The sequence below is a fragment of the Physella acuta genome, unplaced genomic scaffold (assembly GCF_028476545.2).
Source record: "Physella acuta isolate Inbredline_101_S28 unplaced genomic scaffold, ASM2847654v3 ptg001810l, whole genome shotgun sequence".
Taxonomy (NCBI): Eukaryota; Metazoa; Mollusca; class Gastropoda; family Physidae; genus Physella; species Physella acuta.
The window spans coordinates 228,364-250,996 of record NW_026733320.1 but is presented as its reverse complement, the minus strand read 5'-3'; the positions used below and the strand labels follow the sequence as shown (position 1 = coordinate 250,996).

Sequence of the window (22,633 nt, the reverse complement as noted above, 5' to 3'; positions counted from 1 at the left end):
CACCATGCAAATGTACATTATTTTTAACACATTGATGTACATACTCATATACATTATTTATTTGGAATTTGATTCGTTATCGAACGAAAACAAACTCCATGTTGATTTTTTGATTAACCCAATATAATACTCTTACTCTTACATCCATTTTCACTTTTGGATTTGTATTCCTGCAGTACAAAGTATTGGAAATCTTTTTTTCAGATGGCGTTAGATCGCCAAGCAGGACACCTATTTGTTTTATTTTATATTAACTTTTCTAAGAACACCAAATAAAAAAAAAATGTGTACGTTTTTCTTCAAATACAAATAATTCCAATTTCGATGCATGCAATTTTTTTCTGTGATAAATTTTCTTTTACTCAAAATCTCGAGTCGTCTTTTTTAATTCGTGTGATGTCATTGTTTTTGTACTCAAAATCTCGAGGTGTCTTATTTCTTTTTGTGTGACACTACGCCTCAACGAAACAAAACGTTTATCCAGTGGTACAGCCAAACACTGAGTTTACACCTCCGACATGTATACTATACGTGTCTAGAGAAAAGAAAAACCTATACATATGCAAGCTCCGTGGGAAAAATGTTTTCATATAACATTAACCATTTGCGAGGTGTTTTTTTTTCTAGACATGTCGCAAAAGTAAAAGCGAACGTATTCGACTTAATTATTTATACTTTTTAACAAGCAATACGCGTATTATCAAATCGATAGTATCACAATTAGCTTAGCCTATAATATAAAAACGTGCCAGCTCTAAACACAGGGGTTACCTCTTACGTGTTACTAACGATAGCCTATATTTATAGCGGGTACAGCTAAACCAATTAGTCCCACTAGGGTGATGTTGCTGAATATGCCTTTTGGAACAGATACACACGACTCCAGATTTACCATAACACTGCCAGTCCTAGATGCTCTGTTAACTGTTGAGGGCGTCACTTATCAAACAACACACAGGCTGTGTTACACAGTGTGTAGCTGATTAACAGCTAAGTGTGACAACAGGAAATCAGACAGTTATCCCTTTATCTCCAAAATTAAGACAATCAAGAACATGTTGATGGTTGTTTTTATTTTTGCTTTTACCTTATTTTAGTTTTTAAAGTGGGGTGTGTTGAATGAACAGAGTAAGGAGCTACATTGCCACTAAATGACAGGCACAACTAGACACATAGTCACATGGTGTGCGGACCCCCATGGGTGACACCATTCCAGGGTGTCACCACACGAAAATAGCTAATTTTATTGAGAAAGTCAGCTTCTCCCTGTTAATTTAATAACTTATTAAGGTTATATGCGTCATTACACTCGTATGGCACGATAGAAGGAGAGGTTGACACCGAATTCCTTAAGTTTAATGTATTATATATATATATATATATATATATATATATATATATATATATATATATATATATATATATATATATATATATATATATATATACATACATATATATATATATATATATATATATATATATATATATATATATATACATACATACATACATATATATATATACATATATATATATATATATATATATATATATATATATATAAATAAATATATATATATATATATATATGTGTGTGTGTGTGTGTGTGTGTGTGTGTGTGTGTGTGTGTACATGTAATTTATAATCGGCGGAGGGGGATGACACCCTGGGCTAACGCACTAGTCACAGCTCAATGACATCAGAAATCCACTTGTACAGACAGGATTCGTTCAAAAGATGCAGGTGATATACAGGCCCAAAGAGATAAAGGAAGTAAAAGGTAATTTACCTTACGATAGGGTGGGAAATAGACATTAATTTGTCAGCAGCGTAGGAATTGTTGTAGCTGCCCCTATTGTAAAAGAAAATGTCTCTATAAATGCTCTAAAATCTGGCAAGATGAATGTGTTGACAGGGAGGCAACCGTCGTTTCTTCAATTACTTGCAATAATATGGGAGGTAACTGTTATTTATTAGTGTTATAGTCTCTTCTTAGGCTCTTCGTTTTAAAAATACCTAATGAAACAAAAGTCTTGCTCTTTAGACTCGGACAAAATGCACCCAATTAAAAATATTCTATTCCACTATCTCTAGTCAAGCAGTAGCTGACGAAAGGTTTTTTCTGCTAGGTGTACGATGATTTTAAACACTTACTAAATGGTAAATAGTAAGTAATAATGTACATACTGAATTTAAAAATAAGTGTGATATAATAATTAACATCATAAACGACCGTGTAGAAAAGTGTATAAATGTATCTGACGATGAATTACTTTTTTTTAATGACGAATATGTTTGTGTGTGTATGTGTTGCTTATGTTCTTGATGGTCTGCATCTGTCCATGTGTAGATTATGTTATCTCCAACATGAAATATGTGCTCATGCCGTCAGTGCAACCGACTCAGATCTCAATTACAGATAGCATCAATTATGAGACTGCTGTGGCCAGGAATTAAATATTAATGCCTGCTGTATGAAAATAAGCTTAAAAAATTGATTTTGATCACTCCCTTGCTGTCAACACAACATCGTGTTTAATAAATAAATATTTGATGTGGATGTCTGCAAACCATGTCACTGGGTTTTGGTGTGGGTTTTTTTTTTTAATTTATCGTGGATTGACATCAGATGTGAAAAAAACCTCTCGCATTAACTGAAAAAACTATTTTGTTATTCAATTTTTGTTATTCAAAACTAATTTTTCTATCAAGTAGCACGGAGAGTGTCTGTTATGGACTATATAAGGGCATGTATTTGTTTACGTACGGTTACACTCAATGTATAATTAAGCATATTTCCACGAGGCGCTTACGTATTTATGTCCTACTCTAAACAAATAAGACACGTATTTGTTAACAATAACAGCTACGCTCAATTAAAAGATGTGTTGTGGTTAAGGTATACTCTCCACTGGAATAAAGTGTATTTAAGGCTTACGTTCAACCAAGAGGGCATGTATTTGTTAAAGACTACGCCCAAAAGGGACATGTGTTAAGGCCTACGTTGCAAGGAGTTGTATTTGTTACAAGGCCTAAGCTCTACTGAAAGTGTTTTAAGTAATATTTGCTACAGAAAAAAAATGAGATTAACACATGAGTTTCGGATTAAAGACTGATAGGACATTTTTTCCCACGTTTACTTTAACTTGCTTTCGCGTCTGTTTGTTTGTTTGGTTCTCCAATCAAATCTTGCGATCGAAATTTCGGGCACTTCCCAGTTAGCTAGCGCGCTGAAATTTTTACAGGGAAGCTTTGTTTCCGATGACAATAGAATATTCAATTGTTATTATTACTAAATTGATCCATGTAAACATTTTATTGATAATTTTAGACCACTATATAATTGTACCAAAAACGTGGGAAAAGGGGACAACCCAGTCATTGTAATTTGATGAAAACAAGGTTCGGTACCGTGGGTTTTTTAAAACTTTTTTAATGATAATTATTTAGTAATGATTTAGTACAGGAAACATGGTAAGGTAGCTATAGTAAGTGAGACGTGTTTGTCTCCCTTTTCATTTCATACCTAACTCATCAAAAACACGGTTCATCTCGTTGTTATTTCATGTAGTGTTTCATTCATTTTATGTGTAGCTCATGTGTAAAGGTCCATCCATCTCATAGCCAGTTCATCTAAAGACCCACTCATTTCATACCTAGTTCACCCAAAGCACAGTTCATCTCGTAGCTAAAGGTCTATTGATCTATCTCATAGCTGGATCATCTAAAGGTCCATTTATTTAATGTAAACTTCATCTTAAGATCAATGCAACTCATAGTTACTTTACCTAAAGGTTAATCATCTCATAGCTAGTGTACTTAAAGGTTACTCATCTCATAGCTACTTTACCTAAAGGTTAATCATCTCATAGCTAGTTTACCTAAAGGTTATTCATCTCATAGCTACTTTACCTAAAAGTCAATCCATACCTATTGCATCCCCAGGTCCAATCATTTCATATATATTTTATCCATATATCCATTCGTTGTATTATAGTTTATCTAATCGCTAGCTTAATTTAATTACTTGGTTCTTAACACACCCTTCATTTAAAATTTAAAGACAACCGAACTAGATACCCAATACAATAATACAGTTTTAAGTATTTAAATCTAGTGTTCAATCATATCTGAATGATATGTCCTAAAGATCAAATGACGCTATAAGGACATAAAAAAACAGATGACTAATTATTTTAAACACATGACTAATTTATATATTTAGTTTTTTATCCACCACGGCATGTTTTTGGCGAGCTGCAGTAGTCTGTAGTCACCAGTCTGAATGGTGACACTGCAGTAGTCACCTAATCGATACTGTGTTCACCAATCAACTCGCTCCCAACACTGACTTGGTATATAATTAAATTCTGACTGATTGGCTTTTGGAGCAGAAGTGAAACTATCGATCGCCAGTCATGTTTTCCCGCGGATGAACGGAGCTTCGTTTACCAGTAGTGGAGCGTAGTCATCAATTACGCTATTGTAGTGGCCTGCTGTTGTTTGGGTGTGGTGTTGGGAATTAGTTCCCAATTTTTAACTGCCGAGCCTGGGGCGTGGGTTCCGTTCTAGATCGAAGATTTGCAGACGAACTGGTTTTTTTATCGCAATTCAAGCATTTTATTGAAGAGTTTAAAAGCGGTTTTAAATAGTGGGGAAGTGTGACACATTCTTTTGTTTTTAACGTATTCTTTAGTAGGCCATTTTCTAAAAACGTACTCCTTCTAGAGTCGTGGGAGATGGAGGGGGGGGGGGGGGGTCGTCAGAAACGTAGAATATTCTACCCATTTTAAAAGATAACTTTTCTGACTGAATTTATGAGGTCATTTCTTTTTTTTTAATAACTTCTTAAAAATTATAATTTAAAAAAAATTACCAGTAAATCAATTGTTGACTACTATTTTAGAAAGAAATCACTCCTTTAAATTTCATTTGGGGAACTGTTATACTAGTTAAGTAAAATATGTCTATTTGTTTAAGGAGGGAGGGGGGGGGGGGGCGTTTAAGAAAAGGCGTGACGTCATTTTGGACGAACCTTAAATCCCAGCATTTACGACATTAAAATTGCATCTAGAACAATGGCGACGGGGCATAACTCTGCTGATCTAATCTCCCCTGCATGCGTTATGATTGAGGGGAAAAATGAGTTGCACACACATGACACAAGTTGCTTGAATATTCTACAACAGGCTACACCAAGTTATTCTTCCTAAATTTTTCAACGTGTTGGGGTCGCAGAGTGCAATCACTTTTTTGTTCCTACCGGTCAGTTATTTTTAAATGTGTCCTTAAGCTGTCCGTCGATTTGAGAAATATTGTTTTAATTCACCTTGTGAAAAAAAAATGGTTTCTAATATATTGATAACTAATTTCTCTCCACTAAGGTTTTTTTTGCTTCAAGTTATCCGCTCTAGGGATTGATATTACAAAAGCAAAAAGAACGGCGTGGTACAACGGTGGAGTCAATGACATAACCCCTATGTTCGGTTCGTGGGTAGTAGAGTCCCTGAGTGCACCCAGCTCTGATGGGTATCTGACTGACGAGAAGGGTAGTATTAAGGCGTCTAGTCCTGACTATGCTACCCTTTCAATTGAGGTCACAAACAGGTGAACTCTACTTCATCTGCCAGGTGGGAGGGGTACCAACATGGAGAAGAGGAGACAGGTACTAAGGTCATCCTGAAACGAGCAGGAAATAACAGGGAGGAGTAGAGGTTGACCAGCATCAGTAGGCCTACTATAGGTTGGTTTTTCTTAATACCTCAGACGGGTATCACGTTTTGCTCTTTACTTGTACTTTACAACGGTTTAAATAAACAAAACTAGGTTAAAGAAATGATCATTTTTATTGGACCATGATGTTCCAGGACTCAACTACAGCAGTGAAACAGAACAAAACGTGATGAAGTTAAAGGTGGAATTACAAGCACATGTAAACCTATTGGCATTCACTTGAATAGTACTGTGTTCTATATTTTAATCCAGTCAATCTTGTTGGTGTAACAATTTAAACTTTAGCTTTCTATTTTCACAAAGGCATAAAGATTATAAAACAATTATTTTAATTTAAATATATATCAATACCGATGAAAACGATGTAATCAAGTACTTTCCTCACTCCATTTTACCCCAAACAAACGAGCATGCAGAAAATCTTGGGAGGAGCACATATTTTCCAAACTCAGGAAGACAAAACAAACATGTGGATAAAATTGTCTTTATTTAAGTTTGAAAAAAAAAATCACCATCATAGAGCCCTAACATTGAAGGGTATGGATCAAACCTCATACACCCAACCACAAAATTCTGGTCTAAACAGCTTAGATAGATCATTCCTACACATGTATATTAAATCATTTTTTTAAATCAAAATAAAACCACTTTACTTTTTTCAACTCAGGTTCATTTAGGGGGAGAAAACACTTCATATTCCATACAGAAACAATACTAGAGAGAAAAACTGTACATTATACAAATTTCAACATGTTTCTCAATATTGTTCAAAAGTCAAAACAAAAATGAACTATCAAATGGCAATAAACGAGGCGATGAAAATAAAATGGAATGCACAACACCACAGCGAGAAACAATACCTGCAAACAGGACACACACTTAGCGCAATGGATGATAAAAACACACTGTTGACCAGACACATTCTAAATGAGCACATGACCCCAGACCAGATTTGAGATGCCCACAAATAAACTGACCACTAGGTCTAGGACCAGCTCTGCTCCCCAGGTCCAACAGTGATAAATTTTAAACAAGCACTGTCCTTATTGACTCAACTGCATCAAAGCAGGGAGCAGTTAATATGGGGGCAAGTTTTTACCAAGCTAATAAACAACTATATTTCCCAGTCTGGCTTTAAAAATGCATCAATCAGTTGAAAATGTAAGGTGGACATTATTTATATCAAACTTAAATGTGGACAAATGAGAAAATAAATAAAAGGGGTCAATATTACTTCCTGCTCCAGAGGCCTGGTTCAAATCAAAAACATGAATGAGATGATATGACAATACACAACCTACAATACGAAAGGCTTGACATGAATTGGTTGTGACTGATCACCATGGGAGTGAAAATTGAATCAGGCTATACAATGCCCCAATGATAAACAATACATAATTCTAACTTGTTTAACAATGATTAACTTTCAAACTATGTTCAAAACCTGAAAACAAAAAGCAAACAACTGTAATTCTTATTTTATGTATAACATTACAGAAGAAGCAGAATTTAACTTGTATTATTATGTAAAGAAAAAAAGCATTAGTGAGTCAACGTGATTAATTAAAAAAAAAAACCTCTACTATATACAAACAACAATATTAAGCTATGCTTGTCAACAGTTTATGTATAGTTCTGAGTCTTCTCAGTAACGACTTGTGAATGCCAGTAATAAATTTTATAGTTTAAAAATAATTTGGAAATTAATTTCTAACCTGTTGATAAGTATCAGCAAAAAATTCCTTAGAATAAGAACAATGATGATGATCACACAACACCCACAGTGAACATCCATCCTTACAACTGACAGGTCATGAAATGTATTTTCTTTTTCAACATGTACACCAGGGAGACACAAAGTGATTTCTCTCTGTAGTCCAGCCAGCTCTAGCACTAACGCTAACAACAAACTACACCATTTTAAGCTAAACCAAAACCTTCAGAACATTCACTTATAGCCAACAGCAACATCTTCCTTAACTTGTCGTAGGTTTCATAGGCTGGGAGATCCAATTGGTTAAAGCTGAGGAAAACAAACAGTTCATTACAGCTTTACTCAACACTTTTAGCATGTTCAGTATACTAATCTAACTTAAGAATAGTTTAACAATGTGCTACTGGTAGAGCACCTAACTGCTAACATTATTGTCTCATTACAGTGTTTTATTACATTTCTTGAGGACTTATCTGTAGGACATCCTTAGTCCATAACACTGATGGAAGGTACTTTTAAAGACAGGGGAAACAAAATGTAGCTGGCCATTTAGTAATGACCAGATCTTTTTTACAAAGAAAAATGAACTGTACTTCAGCTAACATCCAGATTGTCAAGTCTTAAGAGATACATGACCTATTACATTACTCTAGTACTTACCAAGTGTGGGCTGATGGTAGGCGATCTGTAGATCTATCATCTCTGTGGATCTGGAACTTTTGGGTGCCATTCATTCCTTCCAAGTTACCAAAGCCACCCAATGGCACTTTGGAAGTACCAGTGACAAACTGCAAGAAGTTGGCTCTCTCTGCCTGATCAAAGGAACGTAAAGCTCTCCAGAACCACTGGATCTGCAGGACAATTAAGACATCATTTATCAAAATCAGTTAATGTAAACTATAAATTGCTTACATTAAAAAGTGCTAAAAACCAACAAATCGAAACCATACCTGCAAGCTTGTTGCCTGATACTTATGGTACTCAGTGTTAGCCTTCAAATCATCAATATCTATAGTGGGCAATCCAGATATCAACAGTTCAAGTTCTTGTTCAGTAAATATTGAGACCAGCTTCTTAGGGATAATATCATAGAAGCCTTCCAAAAATGCATTGAGCTGCTGTCTAATGGCACCAGTCATCTTCATCTGGCATACAAGCTTAACATACTCCCGTTTATTTTCATCAGTAACAAGGACATTTGATCCATTGGGGATAAGTTCTCGAGTTTCTGTCACACCAAACTCTTGAATCTGTGAAACAGGTTCACACATTTTTTATAAGCATCTTCTAAACCTGATATATGTAATTTTTGAATTTTTCAAAAATATATCAGATATTCTATTGTAATCAAATCTAAAAAAAAACTGACAATAAAAAAATATTTTTAAATGGAGAAATTTCTATAATATAGTTCAAACAAAAATAAGCTGAGAAAGATATTAGAACAAATAACAGCTGTAAAGAAGATTTTAGAAATTAGGAATCATTACCTCTGTACTAAAGAAGATATCATAACCCAAATCAGTGACATTGTTCTCCAGCAGGAATACAAGGCCTTGATAGAATGAGTAATCCTCGCTCTCCATGTCAGTGTACTTGACAGCCAGCCCTAGCATGTGCTTGTAAAAGGACCGGGTGAAGTAGCAGTCCAGCAGCTTGTTGTCATATACTGCTTTAGCAATGATCCGGCCAACAAACTTGAAGTAGCTGAGGTGGTTGCTGTTGCAATGGGAGGATGGGTTGATGCTGTAGGTGACCCGGTCACCAGGGGATGTCAGGAAGAGTGCATAGTTTTGGTTGAAGATCTCGTGAGAGATGATTATGTACCACTCTCTAAGAAGCCCTCCAGCATCTTGACCTTCTTCACCTAATCAAAGAGAAAACACAGTCAGTAAAAACTAGGGGAAAATATAAAAACAAGCTAAAAACTAATACTAATGTATAAAATTCTGTTTCCATTGCAAGTACCTTCAAAAACAATGTAAAATCTTTGCTTCCATTCCTCTGGTGTCCGCCTGAACAATTCCCTAAAAGAATCTTCAAAAACATTAGATCTGCGAACATGCACAGGTAAATCCTCTCTCCGTGCGCCTTCATTCATGCGCTCAAGTTCCTGCCTAAAGTATCTTCTCTTGACATCAAAGTCTAATATTCTAGTATAATCCACTAAAACAGAGAAGGGTCCTTCAGCAAGAGGAAGAGTTGACTGCCTCAAAATTTGGTTTAAAACTGTTCGATGTGTCTCTGAAATATTTAATTTCATTTTTTAACGGTAGTCATATTTTTAAATGGATTTTTCCATATCTTTTTAAAAACTTCACCAAAATACATCAGAAAGAATGTTTTCACAAACTGCATGGAAAACAAACCTGCAAACTTGAGGAACTTTTGAGTATCAGGTGGAAGGTGTGTAATTGAAGCCATAGCTATTCCTGAGTTATCCCTTGCTAGGAGAGATAAAGGTCCTTCAGCAGATGAAGGACCAGGGGAGGGACTGGGTGGTGCCATCTCCATGTTTAGATGGGCCAGCTGATCTTCTCGTCTAGCTAGAGGCTGTTCACTCGGCTTGCTGCTCTTCTCACCTAAAATATGACCAAACACTTTTCTTAAATATTCAATGTGGAAACCACGTATCTATAAATATAAATAAATTAAATAAAAAATTAAATTGTTTGATGAAAAACAAAACATCCCCCAACCCTCCCGAAATAATTTATGATTTCTAATAACAATAGTTAAGTACTCACCAGCATGAACGATGAAAAAAGCTTCAACTGCTGGTTGCAATATAAGGACAGCATGGTGATCTGGTGTGCGAGCCAGTTCTGCCAGACAGTAACCTAGAGTGTTCCACAGTTCTTCCAGGCCCAGCTGTTCACTGAGACGAGGTAAGGTTGTGGAGCCACTCACTTGGGTCATAGAGGACACAGTTTCTGACACTTTACCATCACTGTCAGTAGCAGCACCTCCTAGTGTTAACAACATTGGATCCCATGTTTAGATTTTCATATTGTTACAGCTCAAACATATCTTACTAGTCTCATACCAAAAGTACATTTATGTTTCATTTATTTTTCTTTTCAGGTTATGTTATAAACTTTTATGTCTATTTCTTTTTAGTATAAAGAAAAAAATGACTAAAAGCTTAAGTTTTAATAAAATTTATAGCAAAATACTAAAATGGTTCTGTATTATACTAAAACTCAATGGCAAGAACTTTTTCAGCAAAATTTGTGGCACTTTTCTGGGTATAAGTTTAAAAACAGTCACAATTTTTTTTTAAATATGGCATTTACCTGTAGCAGTAGCCAAAGAATCAACTTCCATGGGTACTTCAGCTGCCCTAGATATCTCTTCCTGTCCTTGGCTGGCCTGAGACTGGCTAACTGTTGGTCCGTCTGGAATAGAGGATCTATTGGTTGTGGTAGAAGCTGTTCGTCCAGCAAGTTGAGCCACAACATTAGGAGGCTCTGGCAACATTTGGTTATCACCAAACAGGTTGAGAAAATCATCGTCATTAACCACAGAATTTAAAATAGCATGAATCTGTTCAAAGCCTGAGCGACCTGAGGAAAAGTAACGTTGGGTCAGCAGGTGATTAAGATAAAATATCAACTTCACAATATTTAGTCAGCGATTAAAAGAATGTAGGATATCAACAAAATGACCAGATAATATATGAAAGTGAGATGTAAATTTCTGCAGCGTTCACCTCTGCCTCGACCAACAGGCTTTTTATGCTTGTTGCCTGCAGTCCTTGCAGCATCACGGAGCTGAATGATAACTTTGAGGATCCTGAGGAAAAACTGCTGCCCAGATGTCTTGCTGGTCAGCTGTGACATGGATGGAAGCTGCAGTTCACGGCCAGTTTTGAGCCTTGCAGGTGCAGAGACAACAATGCTAGCACCACTTGAAAACCTGGCAAGATATTTTTAGATTGTTAACATTATACAATGCCAGACAATTCCAATTTCCAAAACATAAAATATGCCAAGTTCTGATCCAGAATAGATGGGGTAGTGCAACCAACAACTGCTACATAAACATTGTTACACTTATTAGAAAACTGCCACCTCCTCAACAACTATGAATGAACACAAAACATGCATTGATAAATGTTGAGTATTTAACTTAGGATACTCTAGTAAACACACTAGTAATGGGGTTTTTAAAAGAATTAGCTTTACCTATCTTGTAGAATTCCTTTACCAGGCTGTGAGGCCCCAGAAGACCCAGACCCTGCTGTTGTATCACTACTGTTTTCATCATCCATCAGATCAATCCCCAACTTCAGATTTAAATCTCTCAGCTGTTCCAACAAACTGATGTTCAAAGAAAAAGTATAATGCTTTAGCCCTTAACCAGATGTTGAATAGCAACAAGTCAAGAAAAAAATTGTGGTCTACCAACCTGTTAATATGACTACACACAGTCATGCCAAGCTGTCTAGCACCAGACAAAAGTAACTCCAGGACAGCTGCACGTGTGGCTGTGTTGGCCCAAGACAATTGTAAGAGAAGATTAGTAGCATCTTCAAGACCTTCTTCTGAGCAGGACTTAGAAGTAAGTACCTAGATTTTTTGAGTGTGAATTAAGAATTTTTAAAATCATGATCAGTTTTGTACAAAAATAATTTAAAAAAAAAAATGTGTTTACCTCAACAGCCAACTTGAGTTGATTATATAATATTGGAGCTTCATCCTCCTCTAATTCAGTTTCAATGGTAAGGAGTTCATCTTTCTTCTTACTCTCCTGACCACTTGTTGAAAGCCCTGTTTAATTTAGATGTTTTTTTTTTATAATTTGACATAAGCAAAATGCGCATGATACTGGTTTGGTCCAGATGGCATATAAAGGTAAAATAGCTTACCTGGACTTGCTGCTGGCACTGGTTCTTGTGTGGTGACTGGTGTGGGTCCTGCTGATGTGACAGGGGCAGTTGTTAATGTAGGTGCTGTAGTAGCTGATGTAACCGTCACAGCTGTTGATGCCCTGGCCACAGATGTTGTAGTTGTAGTAGTTGCTGTGGTGGATTGGCGACTGCTGTCTGGTAAACTAACAGAAATGAGACCCAACAGCCTGAGAAGACGATCAGTCAACAGCTGGCTCCTCCTTACAACTGGGTGGTTTAGCATAGACATGAGTTGTCCAAGTGCACTGGCAGCGTAATCGGTCACTAACATTTCCGATTCTGATGTCACACCACTGTGACTTCGCTGTACACCTTTATCAAGAAAATAAAATGGACATCAGTGATAAAACTCAACATTTGTAAAATATTATTGCTAGAAAGGAACAACCTATACTTTTAATAAACAGTAAGAAATTTAATTTAAATCCAGATAATTTAAAACGTATGGTTAGAATAAGTAACAATATTTTTTTTATTAATTAAGAGTGTGGGTTAATCATGTAACGAGTGCATTCAGTTGACTAAAATTGAATGTTTTTTAAATACAAAAGCATAATCCATTAAGTCCATTCTAGTAAAACTAAAGTTTAAGATTGTGACATACAGATTTATATTTTTTCTTGCACTGAAACAAAATTCTAATAATCCTTACCTTTACCCTTGCTCTTTCCTGAAGTGCTATCCAACCTCACAAGAATGCTCCAGAAGTCATTGTCTTGTTTAATTTCATGGCGTGACGGTGTTTCAGCCGGCTTAGCTGACTTTGGACTAGATTGTGATGCAGCAGGTTGGCCTACAGACGTGGATTTCTTGCAGCTGCCAAGCTCAGACTCCTCCCCTGCCTCACACTTATTGACTTCCTTCACTTTTCCAGCAGGTAGGAAATAAGTTGGGAAAACTTTGGCCAGAGATATTAGTGTATCTAAAGCATGCCTGCAGACCACAGGAGCAGCCTGCGGGTGAATACTGACATGAGCAGGGGCTGAGCTGCTCAATTTTTTACCCGAGGTCCTGTGTATTTGAAAGACATTGGCTCTACAACCAAGTGCTGCTTCAAGACTTATCGACAACCAGTAGCCCCCAGCACCTGAACCAACAGGGGTGGTAGCACCAATGCCTAATGGGTGGGATAGGTTTGGTGCACTTGCACTTTCTGATTGCATAGAAACTTGAGTGTCAAATGATGACAGTGACATTGCTGGAGAGCTTGTTAGAGAAGATAATGCAGATTTCTTCCCTTTTCCTTTGTCCTTAGTGTTCCCTTCCACACACAAGTTGCTAGTCAAATGAGTATTGCTATCACCTGCCTTCTGTACTATTGACAAAAGGGCCCGAATAAGCCAAGCCCTAGTGGGTCCATGGTAACACAGATTTCTCAGAACCCTATGTAAACGCGTTGTGTTTAATTTAGGCTCATCAATAAATAATAAAACTAAAAGGCATGTTAAAGCTTCTGCATCCAACATAAATCTACCCTTAACTTTTGTGGGGTTAGAGGTCCCTGTTGGAGCTGGATTAAGACGACTACCACCAAACGACCACTGATTGTGTCTAGGTGCTGCACGAATGGCATACCTTGTACCAAGTCGACCAGCTAGACCTGAAACAAAATAAATTTTATTTTTACAAATTAATCTTTAATCATATTCAATTAGACTAATTCAATGTGGAGCTTTTAACTTTTAGTCTTAAAATTCCATTTAAAATTAGCGAATAAAAAACAAGCAATTATATTATTAAATAAACTTGTCTAAACTAAATAATAGCAAGCACAAGTGATTGCATTTTAACTTTGTCAGCGTGCTAATTTTTTTTTTCAAGGCTAGATGTAGGCAAATCATGATAGAAGTTTTTATAGTAAAGTTTAAAACAAGAGTTACTTCAGTTAAAAAGATATTTTTTAATGCTTCAAGCATAGTTTTTTAGTAGATTTTAGAAATGCAATAAGAACTGCAAAATTTAAAGCTCAAAAATACAAGAAATGTTTTTCAGCTAATGGATTTTAGAAACATGCTTGATTGTAAAATACTGCTCTCTTGGGTATTTTTAGGACTGACCAGAAGAGAGCATCATAATCTCCAATTGGACTCGAACGAAGAATATATAGAAGTTTTTAAACAAGTGATTTAAAAAATCAGCTCTAAGTTTAAGACTAAATTGTGATAAAAGCAAATATTGGGGTAAAAAAAAAGCAATATGTGTGTTTATTAAATGTGCAGCTAATCAGTACATCACATATTTAGCAACTGAATCTATAGTGGAATTTTTAATATAATTCAGTTGATAACATATGGTTTAAAGAGCTTTTCTAAGATTTTCAAGAGATGTCGAAATTATTTGCAATTTTCCTTTTATTTAGAGATTTTTAAAATATTTGTGACAAGTATAAATTTCTGTTCAAATTTTGTCCATAAACACAACGACTTTATAAATTATTGAAATTTTAAAAGATTCCCTAGAATAAATCACATACACTTGGAACAATCAATTTAAAATGTTACTTTAGAAAACAAGATTAAGTGAATTCCTTTTTTGAAAGAATTAGTAGCTAAAAGTGAATGCAACTTAAAAAAAAAACAAGCTGTTAGCATATTACTAGTAAACTATGAGTAGGGTGTTTGTTATAAAGTAGAATTTCAAGCAGCTTAATTTGGGGGAGGGAGAACTACAAAGGCCTAACCGGAGTGCCTGAGAATAGCTGAGATTGAAGCCGCACCAGCCTGAGCAAAAAGACGTTCCTGGAGTAAACGCCGGTGTCTTTCCTCCATGTCCCTGCGTAGCTCCTGTGCCTCAGCTGCAAGTTCAGGAGGTAGTACAGCCAGCATGCTATCATCCATGTCAGAAAGTACCTGCTGTCTAAGGGAAGTGGACAGCGTTGAGAAGAAAGTGGCCGGATCAACAGGTAAATCTGGGTTAGCCGCATTTTGCTGCAGGGCAGCCATTCTTGCTTGTTCTGCTCTTTGTTGTGCTAAAACCTGAAGGGATTCCAATCATTTCCTCTTAAGCATTAGTTATACATTATAGCATTATATATATATATATATATATATATAATATAGTGAAAAGTAAAACAATTTACCTGACAAAAAATCCTTTTTAATAAATATAATGTAGAATAATAGTGACTCAACCCAAAACACTTACCTCTTCTTGGATAGCTGGTGGAAGAGCAGCTAAGAACTCAGGGTTGACTTCCATAGCAGTGCTACTTTCATTTCCTCCAGATTCATTAGCAGAGACACTTTGTTGAGCTTGTTCTTGAGCTCGCCGTCTGATTCTCTGAAGTCGTAACTGCTCAGAGATCACCTCTTGCCTGATATGTTCAGGTAATGCTGCTAAAAACGAAGGATCCACACCTTCTGGTAGTTCAGGGTCTAAAAATAAATTTAAATATTAAGTTAGTTACAAGAACACTTAGAAGCATGAAGTACACATGAGTTTTCCCTCTTCCATTCAGTAAATCGTATTACCAGTGCTGGATCCTCCTTGTTGTGCTGTAGAAGTTGAGTTGGCTCCACTGCTGACCAAAGACACTTCACCAATTCCTCCTGAAACAGTTGGTGCTGTGGTTGAGACAATGAATGGTGCAGTAGTTGTCACAAAAGTCAGGTTGCTGAGTGGGGGTGTAGCTCCTGTGACTCCACTACTGTTTCAGATGCAAGGAAAAAAACAACAATGAAATGGATTTAGTTAATTTATTTTGAACAATTGTAGCATTAACTATTAACTCACATTAGTACATGAGTATATTTTAGCATAAGACTAACCTGTAACCAGGCTGAGTGCTTTGAGGTGAGAGAATACTAGACAGGTCCTGAGTTAGGTCAAGGCTACCACATAATGATGAAGCAGGATTTGTGGATGGTAAAGCTCTGTTCTCCCCCATTAGAGCTATAAAAAAAAAATAACGTAAGTTTAATTTTTAGAGTGTTTTTACATAGTTCAGGTCTTGTTATGTGTACATTTATTAAGCTACTACTGTTAAACTTCCATTTTTAACTTACAAGCTTCATTAAGTGCTGGACTTTGTCTATTTGAGTTTGAAGCAACAGATTGAGAAAAAGACATGGGAGATGTTGATAACCCAGATGTAAATCTTTGCTGTGGATTGGTTGAAGCTGCAGTAGTTGTTGCTTGTATAGTTGGGTCATGAGCTGAGCTTAAAAAGAAATGAGGAGGTGGCACAGTGAAATGACCATCAGGAGGCCATGGAATATGTCTGAAAGGAAACAAATAATGCATTAAATATTTTGATTTTTCTATACATAAAAAAATGGGTGCAGAACTATTTATGTCTAAACTGATATTCAGTTTGTTTGAATGTAACATACTAAAAATAATGAAAATAAAATGTGAAGAACATTTGACAAACCTGACATGCATGGGAGGGCGAGGACTTGTGTGGAAAGGTAGTCCTTGAGCCAAAGATGATGAAAAGGAAGGTGTTGTTGTTGTGCTACTGTTGCTTGAAGTATAAGGTTGGTCAGCCATAATACTGTCCAAAAGCTGGCTGATCATTGAACCTTGGATTGGATTAGCTGTGGGTCTTGTTTCATCTCTTGGGGGTGCGATACCCACAGCCCATCCTTCAAGTGAGGGAGTGTCAATCAGCTGTGGATTCCCAGCACTTGCCACTAATGAAGGCAGAGGATGAAATAAGCCAGGCATAACTGAGCTAAATGAGCTGGTCCCAATGCTAGCTGACATATCAGCAAACTGTGGAAGTGCTGTAGATACACTGCTTGCTTGTGTTGATATCACACTGGGAATGAGCTGGGACTGAGAGGAGAAAGATGTCAGACCTCCAGGATTTGGTATTTCAGGCTGGAATTGTCTGGGGCTAGGCTGAACAGATGATGACTCCGTGGTTTGCCTGTGCTCTGCGCTGGGCGACAGAGAAGGTAAATCTATGCTTGTAAACATGGCATTGGCTGAGCCAGCAGCTGTTGTAGCAGCTGTGGCAGCTGGCTGTGACAGACCTGACATTGAGCTTGTCACCATTGGAGAAAATACTTGTTCTACCATGGCTGAGGCTAGCATTTCTGCGGCTGGTTTAAAAAATAAAATGTGTTAGAAGGATGAATAACGGAGAGCGAGAACACAAAACAGCAAAACTGTTTCATTTAAAAAAGCTTGTGTTGAAAATTAACATCTTTATGTCTTACCTTGACTTGCACTGTTTTCTGTATTTGAAACAGATCCATTGCATGGGATTGCATTAATCGACTGTAAAGAAATATTTTTTAATAACACACTGACTGAAGAATTACAAAAAAATGTCTTTTAACTTTTTAAATAGATGTTAAATATGTGCAAGTTTTCTACACGAAGTCACTATAAATATGTTAACATTCTTTTAAAATGTCTAAATTACAACGCCTAATATTATACATGGATGCTTGAATGCTTATTATCTAAATAAAACGTAAGTAAGAACTTGAAATGTACCCCGGCAGAACTGCTGCTAGCCAAATTCTTCAGTTCATCTTTCTTTTTATCATCTGTTAATCCTGAAGCCTCAGCAGTTTTTTTCCTCTTCTCTTTTCTTTCTGCTAATTCCTCATCTCTTCTTTTAACTAACTCTTCAATAAGAGGTGGCTTCAAAACTAAAAAAAAAACAATTTTTTAAAACAAAGTTAGCAAAACATTTTAATACAAAACTTTTCAGGAATGTCAGAACCTATTTGATAAAAATTGAACAATTTTTATGTTGCTTAAAACCCTCAGATAAAATTACCAACATGTATTGATTTTTTATTGATAAATATTTCAGACCAATACATGACAAGTACTTACTCATGACAAGATCATGGACCCCATCACCATCTAGGACTTTTGTTTCTTCTGTCCACCTAGTTAATGTTGAGGGAATACATGATAAAGCCCCAGTACCTGATGAACCACCATCAGAGTATGGGTCCTGTGGAATAAAACAATGCTATTCTTTATATTCTATATGACAAGAGAAATAAAATTAACCTTACACAAAGAAGCTTAAACTTTCTAAATAAAAATAATCTTTGAAAAAGCACCTGAAACAATTCCTCAAACAAATCATCATCTGGACCTCTTTGTATGACAGGGAAATTATCTCCAGCTAGCACTACCCTGGTGGGTCCTGATCCTCCAGCACTTTGAGCATTACTCAGAGTACTAGTCAGCTGTAGAATTTCTGCTGCAGAAGCAGGGCCAAGTAATCTAAAGAATGGAAATGGAATGGATGCATATAACTGACTATAACCTTCAAAAAAAAAAAAAAAAGGCAATTTATGTTTCAATTTACAATTAACTTAAGAGTTAGTTTTAAGACTGAAAATGAAATCTTGGTTGAATAAATTTAATCAACATTATTTATAACATTTTATGGAGCTAATAAGAAGCCAAACTGAAAAATATAAAATTCTGAATTTAACAAATCACTTAATTCTGAAGAACTATTCATTACATATTTAATGAAGTATTCGAAACAGGCAGTTAACTAATCAGTTTAATTTTGCAATATAAAAAATAAAGTAAGACTACCTTTGCAATATAACTGGTGTGTTGGGCTGCCTGGTAGTTGAGTTCAGATTGACATGCACTGTTGGAAGAGCTCTCAGCCTCTGTCTACTGCCACGATGGCCACGAATAGAGTGAGGGTCTCCTTGTCTCATTAATAATGGATGAGTACTTGTTATATTACTGGGTGCAGGTGGCATACTTGGCACTGGAAACAAAGCTTTACATAAACTCTCTAACGACATATACATTAAAATGACTAGAAATTAGATTGAAGAGAACATAATTATCAAAATTAACAATAATAAACAGCAAATTTTCAGTATATTTTATCATGATAATAATTTTTATCTCCAACAAAAAATTATTACATGTATCAGTTCCATTATCATTATCATGTAGATGAACAGGAAGTTGATAGGTCTGTATTTGGCTAGCATCATTAAAGATAATGTGTTGGCCACCTCCTGAAATGTCAGTTGTATGTCAAGATTATTTCATAGAAAAAAAGGGTTTAGTTGTGAAAAAACAGTGATCAAAGATAGTAGGTATTATGAGTATTGTATCTGTTAAATATTGTCAAGCAAAGTTTGTCATGCATCTGTTATAGTAAAAAAGTGGTAGAAATTTTTGTTTCAAATTTAAGTTTTGTGAATTGAAGAAGAGAGACAAGTTACTATAAATTAATGAAAAGTTGACATAGAGAGAATACCATAAAATTAATCCTTACTTATGTATAACAAGATTTAATATCTTAATACACTAAGAATGTTTTAAGAAATTTCAATTTGTTTGAAGAGATACTTCAGCAAAATGAATTTATTTCTTAAATTTAATATAGCAGTCTTTGACTTGACATTTACTAATTTTAGTATTTGTTGTTCTCAGACTGCATTACATTTAAGATTACTATATAGATTTATATGGCTCGCATAATAAAACCACTTACCACCTGATGGAAAGCCTTCCATATGAAAGACCAAGTCATCTGTATCAAAGGGATTTCGCATTTCTTGGTAATCATCACCTTCACCATCAATGTCAGAAGCCTAAAATATTCATTTAAATAGTATAAAACAATTTCTTAAAGAACCAACATGCATAGTCGATAAATTTTATTTATGAAAAGTTATAATTACATCATCATCATCTTCTTCATCGTCCTCTTCATCATCTTCGTCATCTTCTTCTCCTATTTCTTCTTGATCTGCTTCATCATAGTCTTCTTCATCTCCAGACACATCATCTTGATTATCATCACGATCTGCATACAATAAATGTATTCAATGAACTTTAAAAACATGTTTCCATTTTTAATTCACCAATCAAAACTATGCTGGCAAAATATAATAAATGATGCAATAGCAATACAGCTTATTAGGTAATAATTTCCTCAATTTTGTATCAAATTGTGATTAGTTCAAGAATTCTTATTAATGTTGTGTTGGTTGAAATATCAGTTGGATCAATTAAAAATGATACAGAATACTACTCAACTTTTACTTTGACAGATACAAATATCTTACCTCTATGGTCTCTAACATCCCCCTCATCATCCTCATCTGAGAGAACTTGACTGACCATTTGAGAATCATGACCTTCATAATCATCTTCATCCCCTTCAACTTCAACATCAATAAGAATTTCATTGTCCTCCTCTCCTCCAGCAGGATCTGACGATGCATAAAATACATTATTTTTTTTTAAGTGGAATTTACTTTTAATAAAAGAGCTAAACAATGTAATTATGGTGTCTTTCAGAATATAAAGATAATCATATATATATAAATACTCAGCTATATGCTTGTCTTTTTAATTCATCATCAAGAAAATCAAAAAAGCGTTAATAACATAATTAAGTTACCATTCGATATAGTCATCTCTGATATGACCTGGTCTTCGGGATCACCACCTGGTTCGCTTTGGAATATTTGCTGCAAGACTGTGTCTAACTCTTCTTCCTGAAAGGTAGTTTCACAAAAACAATGTCTCATCACTCACAACACTGATTACACTGAACATCATGTATTGATAAACTAAATATTCTAAATATATGAGTATTATAACTAGACAAATAAAACAAGTCCAACAGCAGCATATCTCACCTGGCCAACAACTTGTGGTTCTGCTATCTGGTGATCACTAGATGTCTCTAAATCTATTTGGGCATCAGGGTTATTGGTTACATCTTCAATGGTAATGTTCATCTCATTTGTCGAAGGGGCAGCAGGCATTTCAACTAAAAAGTCATTAGTTTCACTTTTATAGCAAGTAGGTACAGAAGCCAATAAAAAATGTATAGTTCTAAAATCCACATGTAAAAAAGACAAACAAGTATCACAATATACAAAATGTTTTAAGATATTTTAGATGGTTTGGAAAACCTCACCAAAATGAATAAGATCTTAATAAATAATATAGCAGTCTTTGACTTGACATTTACTAATAACAGCATATGTTGTTCTCAGACTGCTTTTGCATAAATAGTATTTAACAAAAAACTGCTTATTATTTGTAATGGTTGAGATAAAAATTCAATCCTACCATTAGAGAGAGCAGGCTCTGTGACAACCTGGGTAGTTGTGCCCCCTTGATCAGGTGCTGTAGTATTGTGATCTGCACTGCTTTTCTTCATGGAAACAAATTTGTCTGGAGAATTCACAGATCGTGAGAGTGTTTCCAAAGGCTTCAACACAGCATTGATGGTAGGTGCCAAGAAAGGTGATGAGAGATCCAAGCTATGAGGAATGCGTGCAAGATCAACTAGCACTCCCTTTTTAACCAGGATTTTCATCATGTTGTTGTTCATTACTTGCTGACCTTCATAATAATAAAAAAAAGTATTTTGTTACAATGGTATCAACACATTACTCCAGGAACAAGTTTTAACATTAAATATACATTTCTCTCAGATATAACAACAAATCAGTAGAATTATCAGATATATGCTTGTCTTTGTTAAATCATCACAGAGAAACTTGCATGTAGTTTGGATTTATTTGAAAGACACTGACACACTAACATACAGTGAAATGTAAAAAATACAGCTGTAAAAATGATTCAAATTACAACAGTAACACAACAACTGGGATCAGATCTTAATTCATCAGCAAGTACAATTAACAGAACCTTATTACAAGTCAAAGCTGTATATTGATGCAGTACTGAAAATGAACTAAGAAAGAGCTACAGAAGAGGAATAATGGTAGGAAATTCACGATAAAGACTATCAGATTCATCAGTAGGTGCAATTTCAAACCAGATGGTTGTTAGCACAGATGAAGAATTAAATTCTTCAGCGCATGAAGGAAAAGTATAGTCAGGACACAGTATTACAATGTTTTTTTAGCTATTAATGGGTTCATTTTACCATCGCCATCATAAACACAAACTGCAACAAAATGTTAAGCAAATTTTAAAATCTTACCTTTAAACACTTGGTTTGGAACTTGGCCTGGAGTTGGACATGATTCAATCATTGTGTTTATGATGCTAGCAAGAGCCTGAATTCTCTGATGCTTAGAAGAACTCTCAGGCAGAACTAAAGCACGTTGAAGAGCTCCCTTAACTTCAGCAACCAGTGCCATTTGGGCATCAGGGCTGTGACTACAGGATGCAATGCTGGCAATGAATACCCTAGATAAAGCTGGACAATCCTTATCACCAACCTCTTGGGAACACGGAAGAAGACTATCAAGCACAAAGGCCAAGACAGAGCAGCCCTGCAATTTAAAACAAAATCTAATGACTCTCTTTACATGGCTTGAAATTTC

At 35.6% G+C, this 22,633-nt stretch overlaps 1 protein-coding gene across 11 annotated transcripts in view; it reads right to left on the bottom strand.

Annotated features, from left to right (window-relative positions):
- Window positions 1–6,206: 6,206 nt before the first annotated feature.
- LOC131930632 (E3 ubiquitin-protein ligase HUWE1) overlaps window positions 6,207–22,633 on the bottom strand; it is a 43,706-nt gene continuing 27,279 nt past the window's right edge. For 8 of the 11 annotated variants that reach the window (XM_059287209.1, XM_059287212.1, XM_059287214.1 and 5 more), the window contains exons 49-81: window positions 22,288–22,582; window positions 21,405–21,680; window positions 20,966–21,099; window positions 20,725–20,821; window positions 20,387–20,533; window positions 20,000–20,124; window positions 19,810–19,909; window positions 19,232–19,327; window positions 18,885–19,068; window positions 18,395–18,560; window positions 18,159–18,282; window positions 17,811–17,968; window positions 17,528–17,588; window positions 16,735–17,410; window positions 16,367–16,581; window positions 16,130–16,253; window positions 15,833–16,008; window positions 15,507–15,736; window positions 15,043–15,337; window positions 13,015–13,962; window positions 12,321–12,674; window positions 12,107–12,222; window positions 11,861–12,021; window positions 11,638–11,772; window positions 11,163–11,368; window positions 10,747–11,016; window positions 10,198–10,419; window positions 9,820–10,032; window positions 9,419–9,694; window positions 8,941–9,317; window positions 8,401–8,700; window positions 8,111–8,301; window positions 6,207–7,759 (exon numbers count right to left, since the gene is read on the bottom strand). In XM_059287209.1, coding sequence (XP_059143192.1) covers window positions 7,657–7,759; window positions 8,111–8,301; window positions 8,401–8,700; window positions 8,941–9,317; window positions 9,419–9,694; window positions 9,820–10,032; window positions 10,198–10,419; window positions 10,747–11,016; window positions 11,163–11,368; window positions 11,638–11,772; window positions 11,861–12,021; window positions 12,107–12,222; window positions 12,321–12,674; window positions 13,015–13,962; window positions 15,043–15,337; window positions 15,507–15,736; window positions 15,833–16,008; window positions 16,130–16,253; window positions 16,367–16,581; window positions 16,735–17,410; window positions 17,528–17,588; window positions 17,811–17,968; window positions 18,159–18,282; window positions 18,395–18,560; window positions 18,885–19,068; window positions 19,232–19,327; window positions 19,810–19,909; window positions 20,000–20,124; window positions 20,387–20,533; window positions 20,725–20,821; window positions 20,966–21,099; window positions 21,405–21,680; window positions 22,288–22,582 — 7,551 coding nt within the window. In that variant the 3' untranslated portion in view covers window positions 6,207–7,656. The remainder of the gene's footprint in view (window positions 7,760–8,110; window positions 8,302–8,400; window positions 8,701–8,940; window positions 9,318–9,418; window positions 9,695–9,819; window positions 10,033–10,197; window positions 10,420–10,746; window positions 11,017–11,162; window positions 11,369–11,637; window positions 11,773–11,860; window positions 12,022–12,106; window positions 12,223–12,320; window positions 12,675–13,014; window positions 13,963–15,042; window positions 15,338–15,506; window positions 15,737–15,832; window positions 16,009–16,129; window positions 16,254–16,366; window positions 16,582–16,734; window positions 17,411–17,527; window positions 17,589–17,810; window positions 17,969–18,158; window positions 18,283–18,394; window positions 18,561–18,884; window positions 19,069–19,231; window positions 19,328–19,809; window positions 19,910–19,999; window positions 20,125–20,386; window positions 20,534–20,724; window positions 20,822–20,965; window positions 21,100–21,404; window positions 21,681–22,287; window positions 22,583–22,633) is intronic. The other 3 variants (XM_059287215.1, XM_059287219.1, XM_059287210.1) reach the window with 2 other exon arrangements.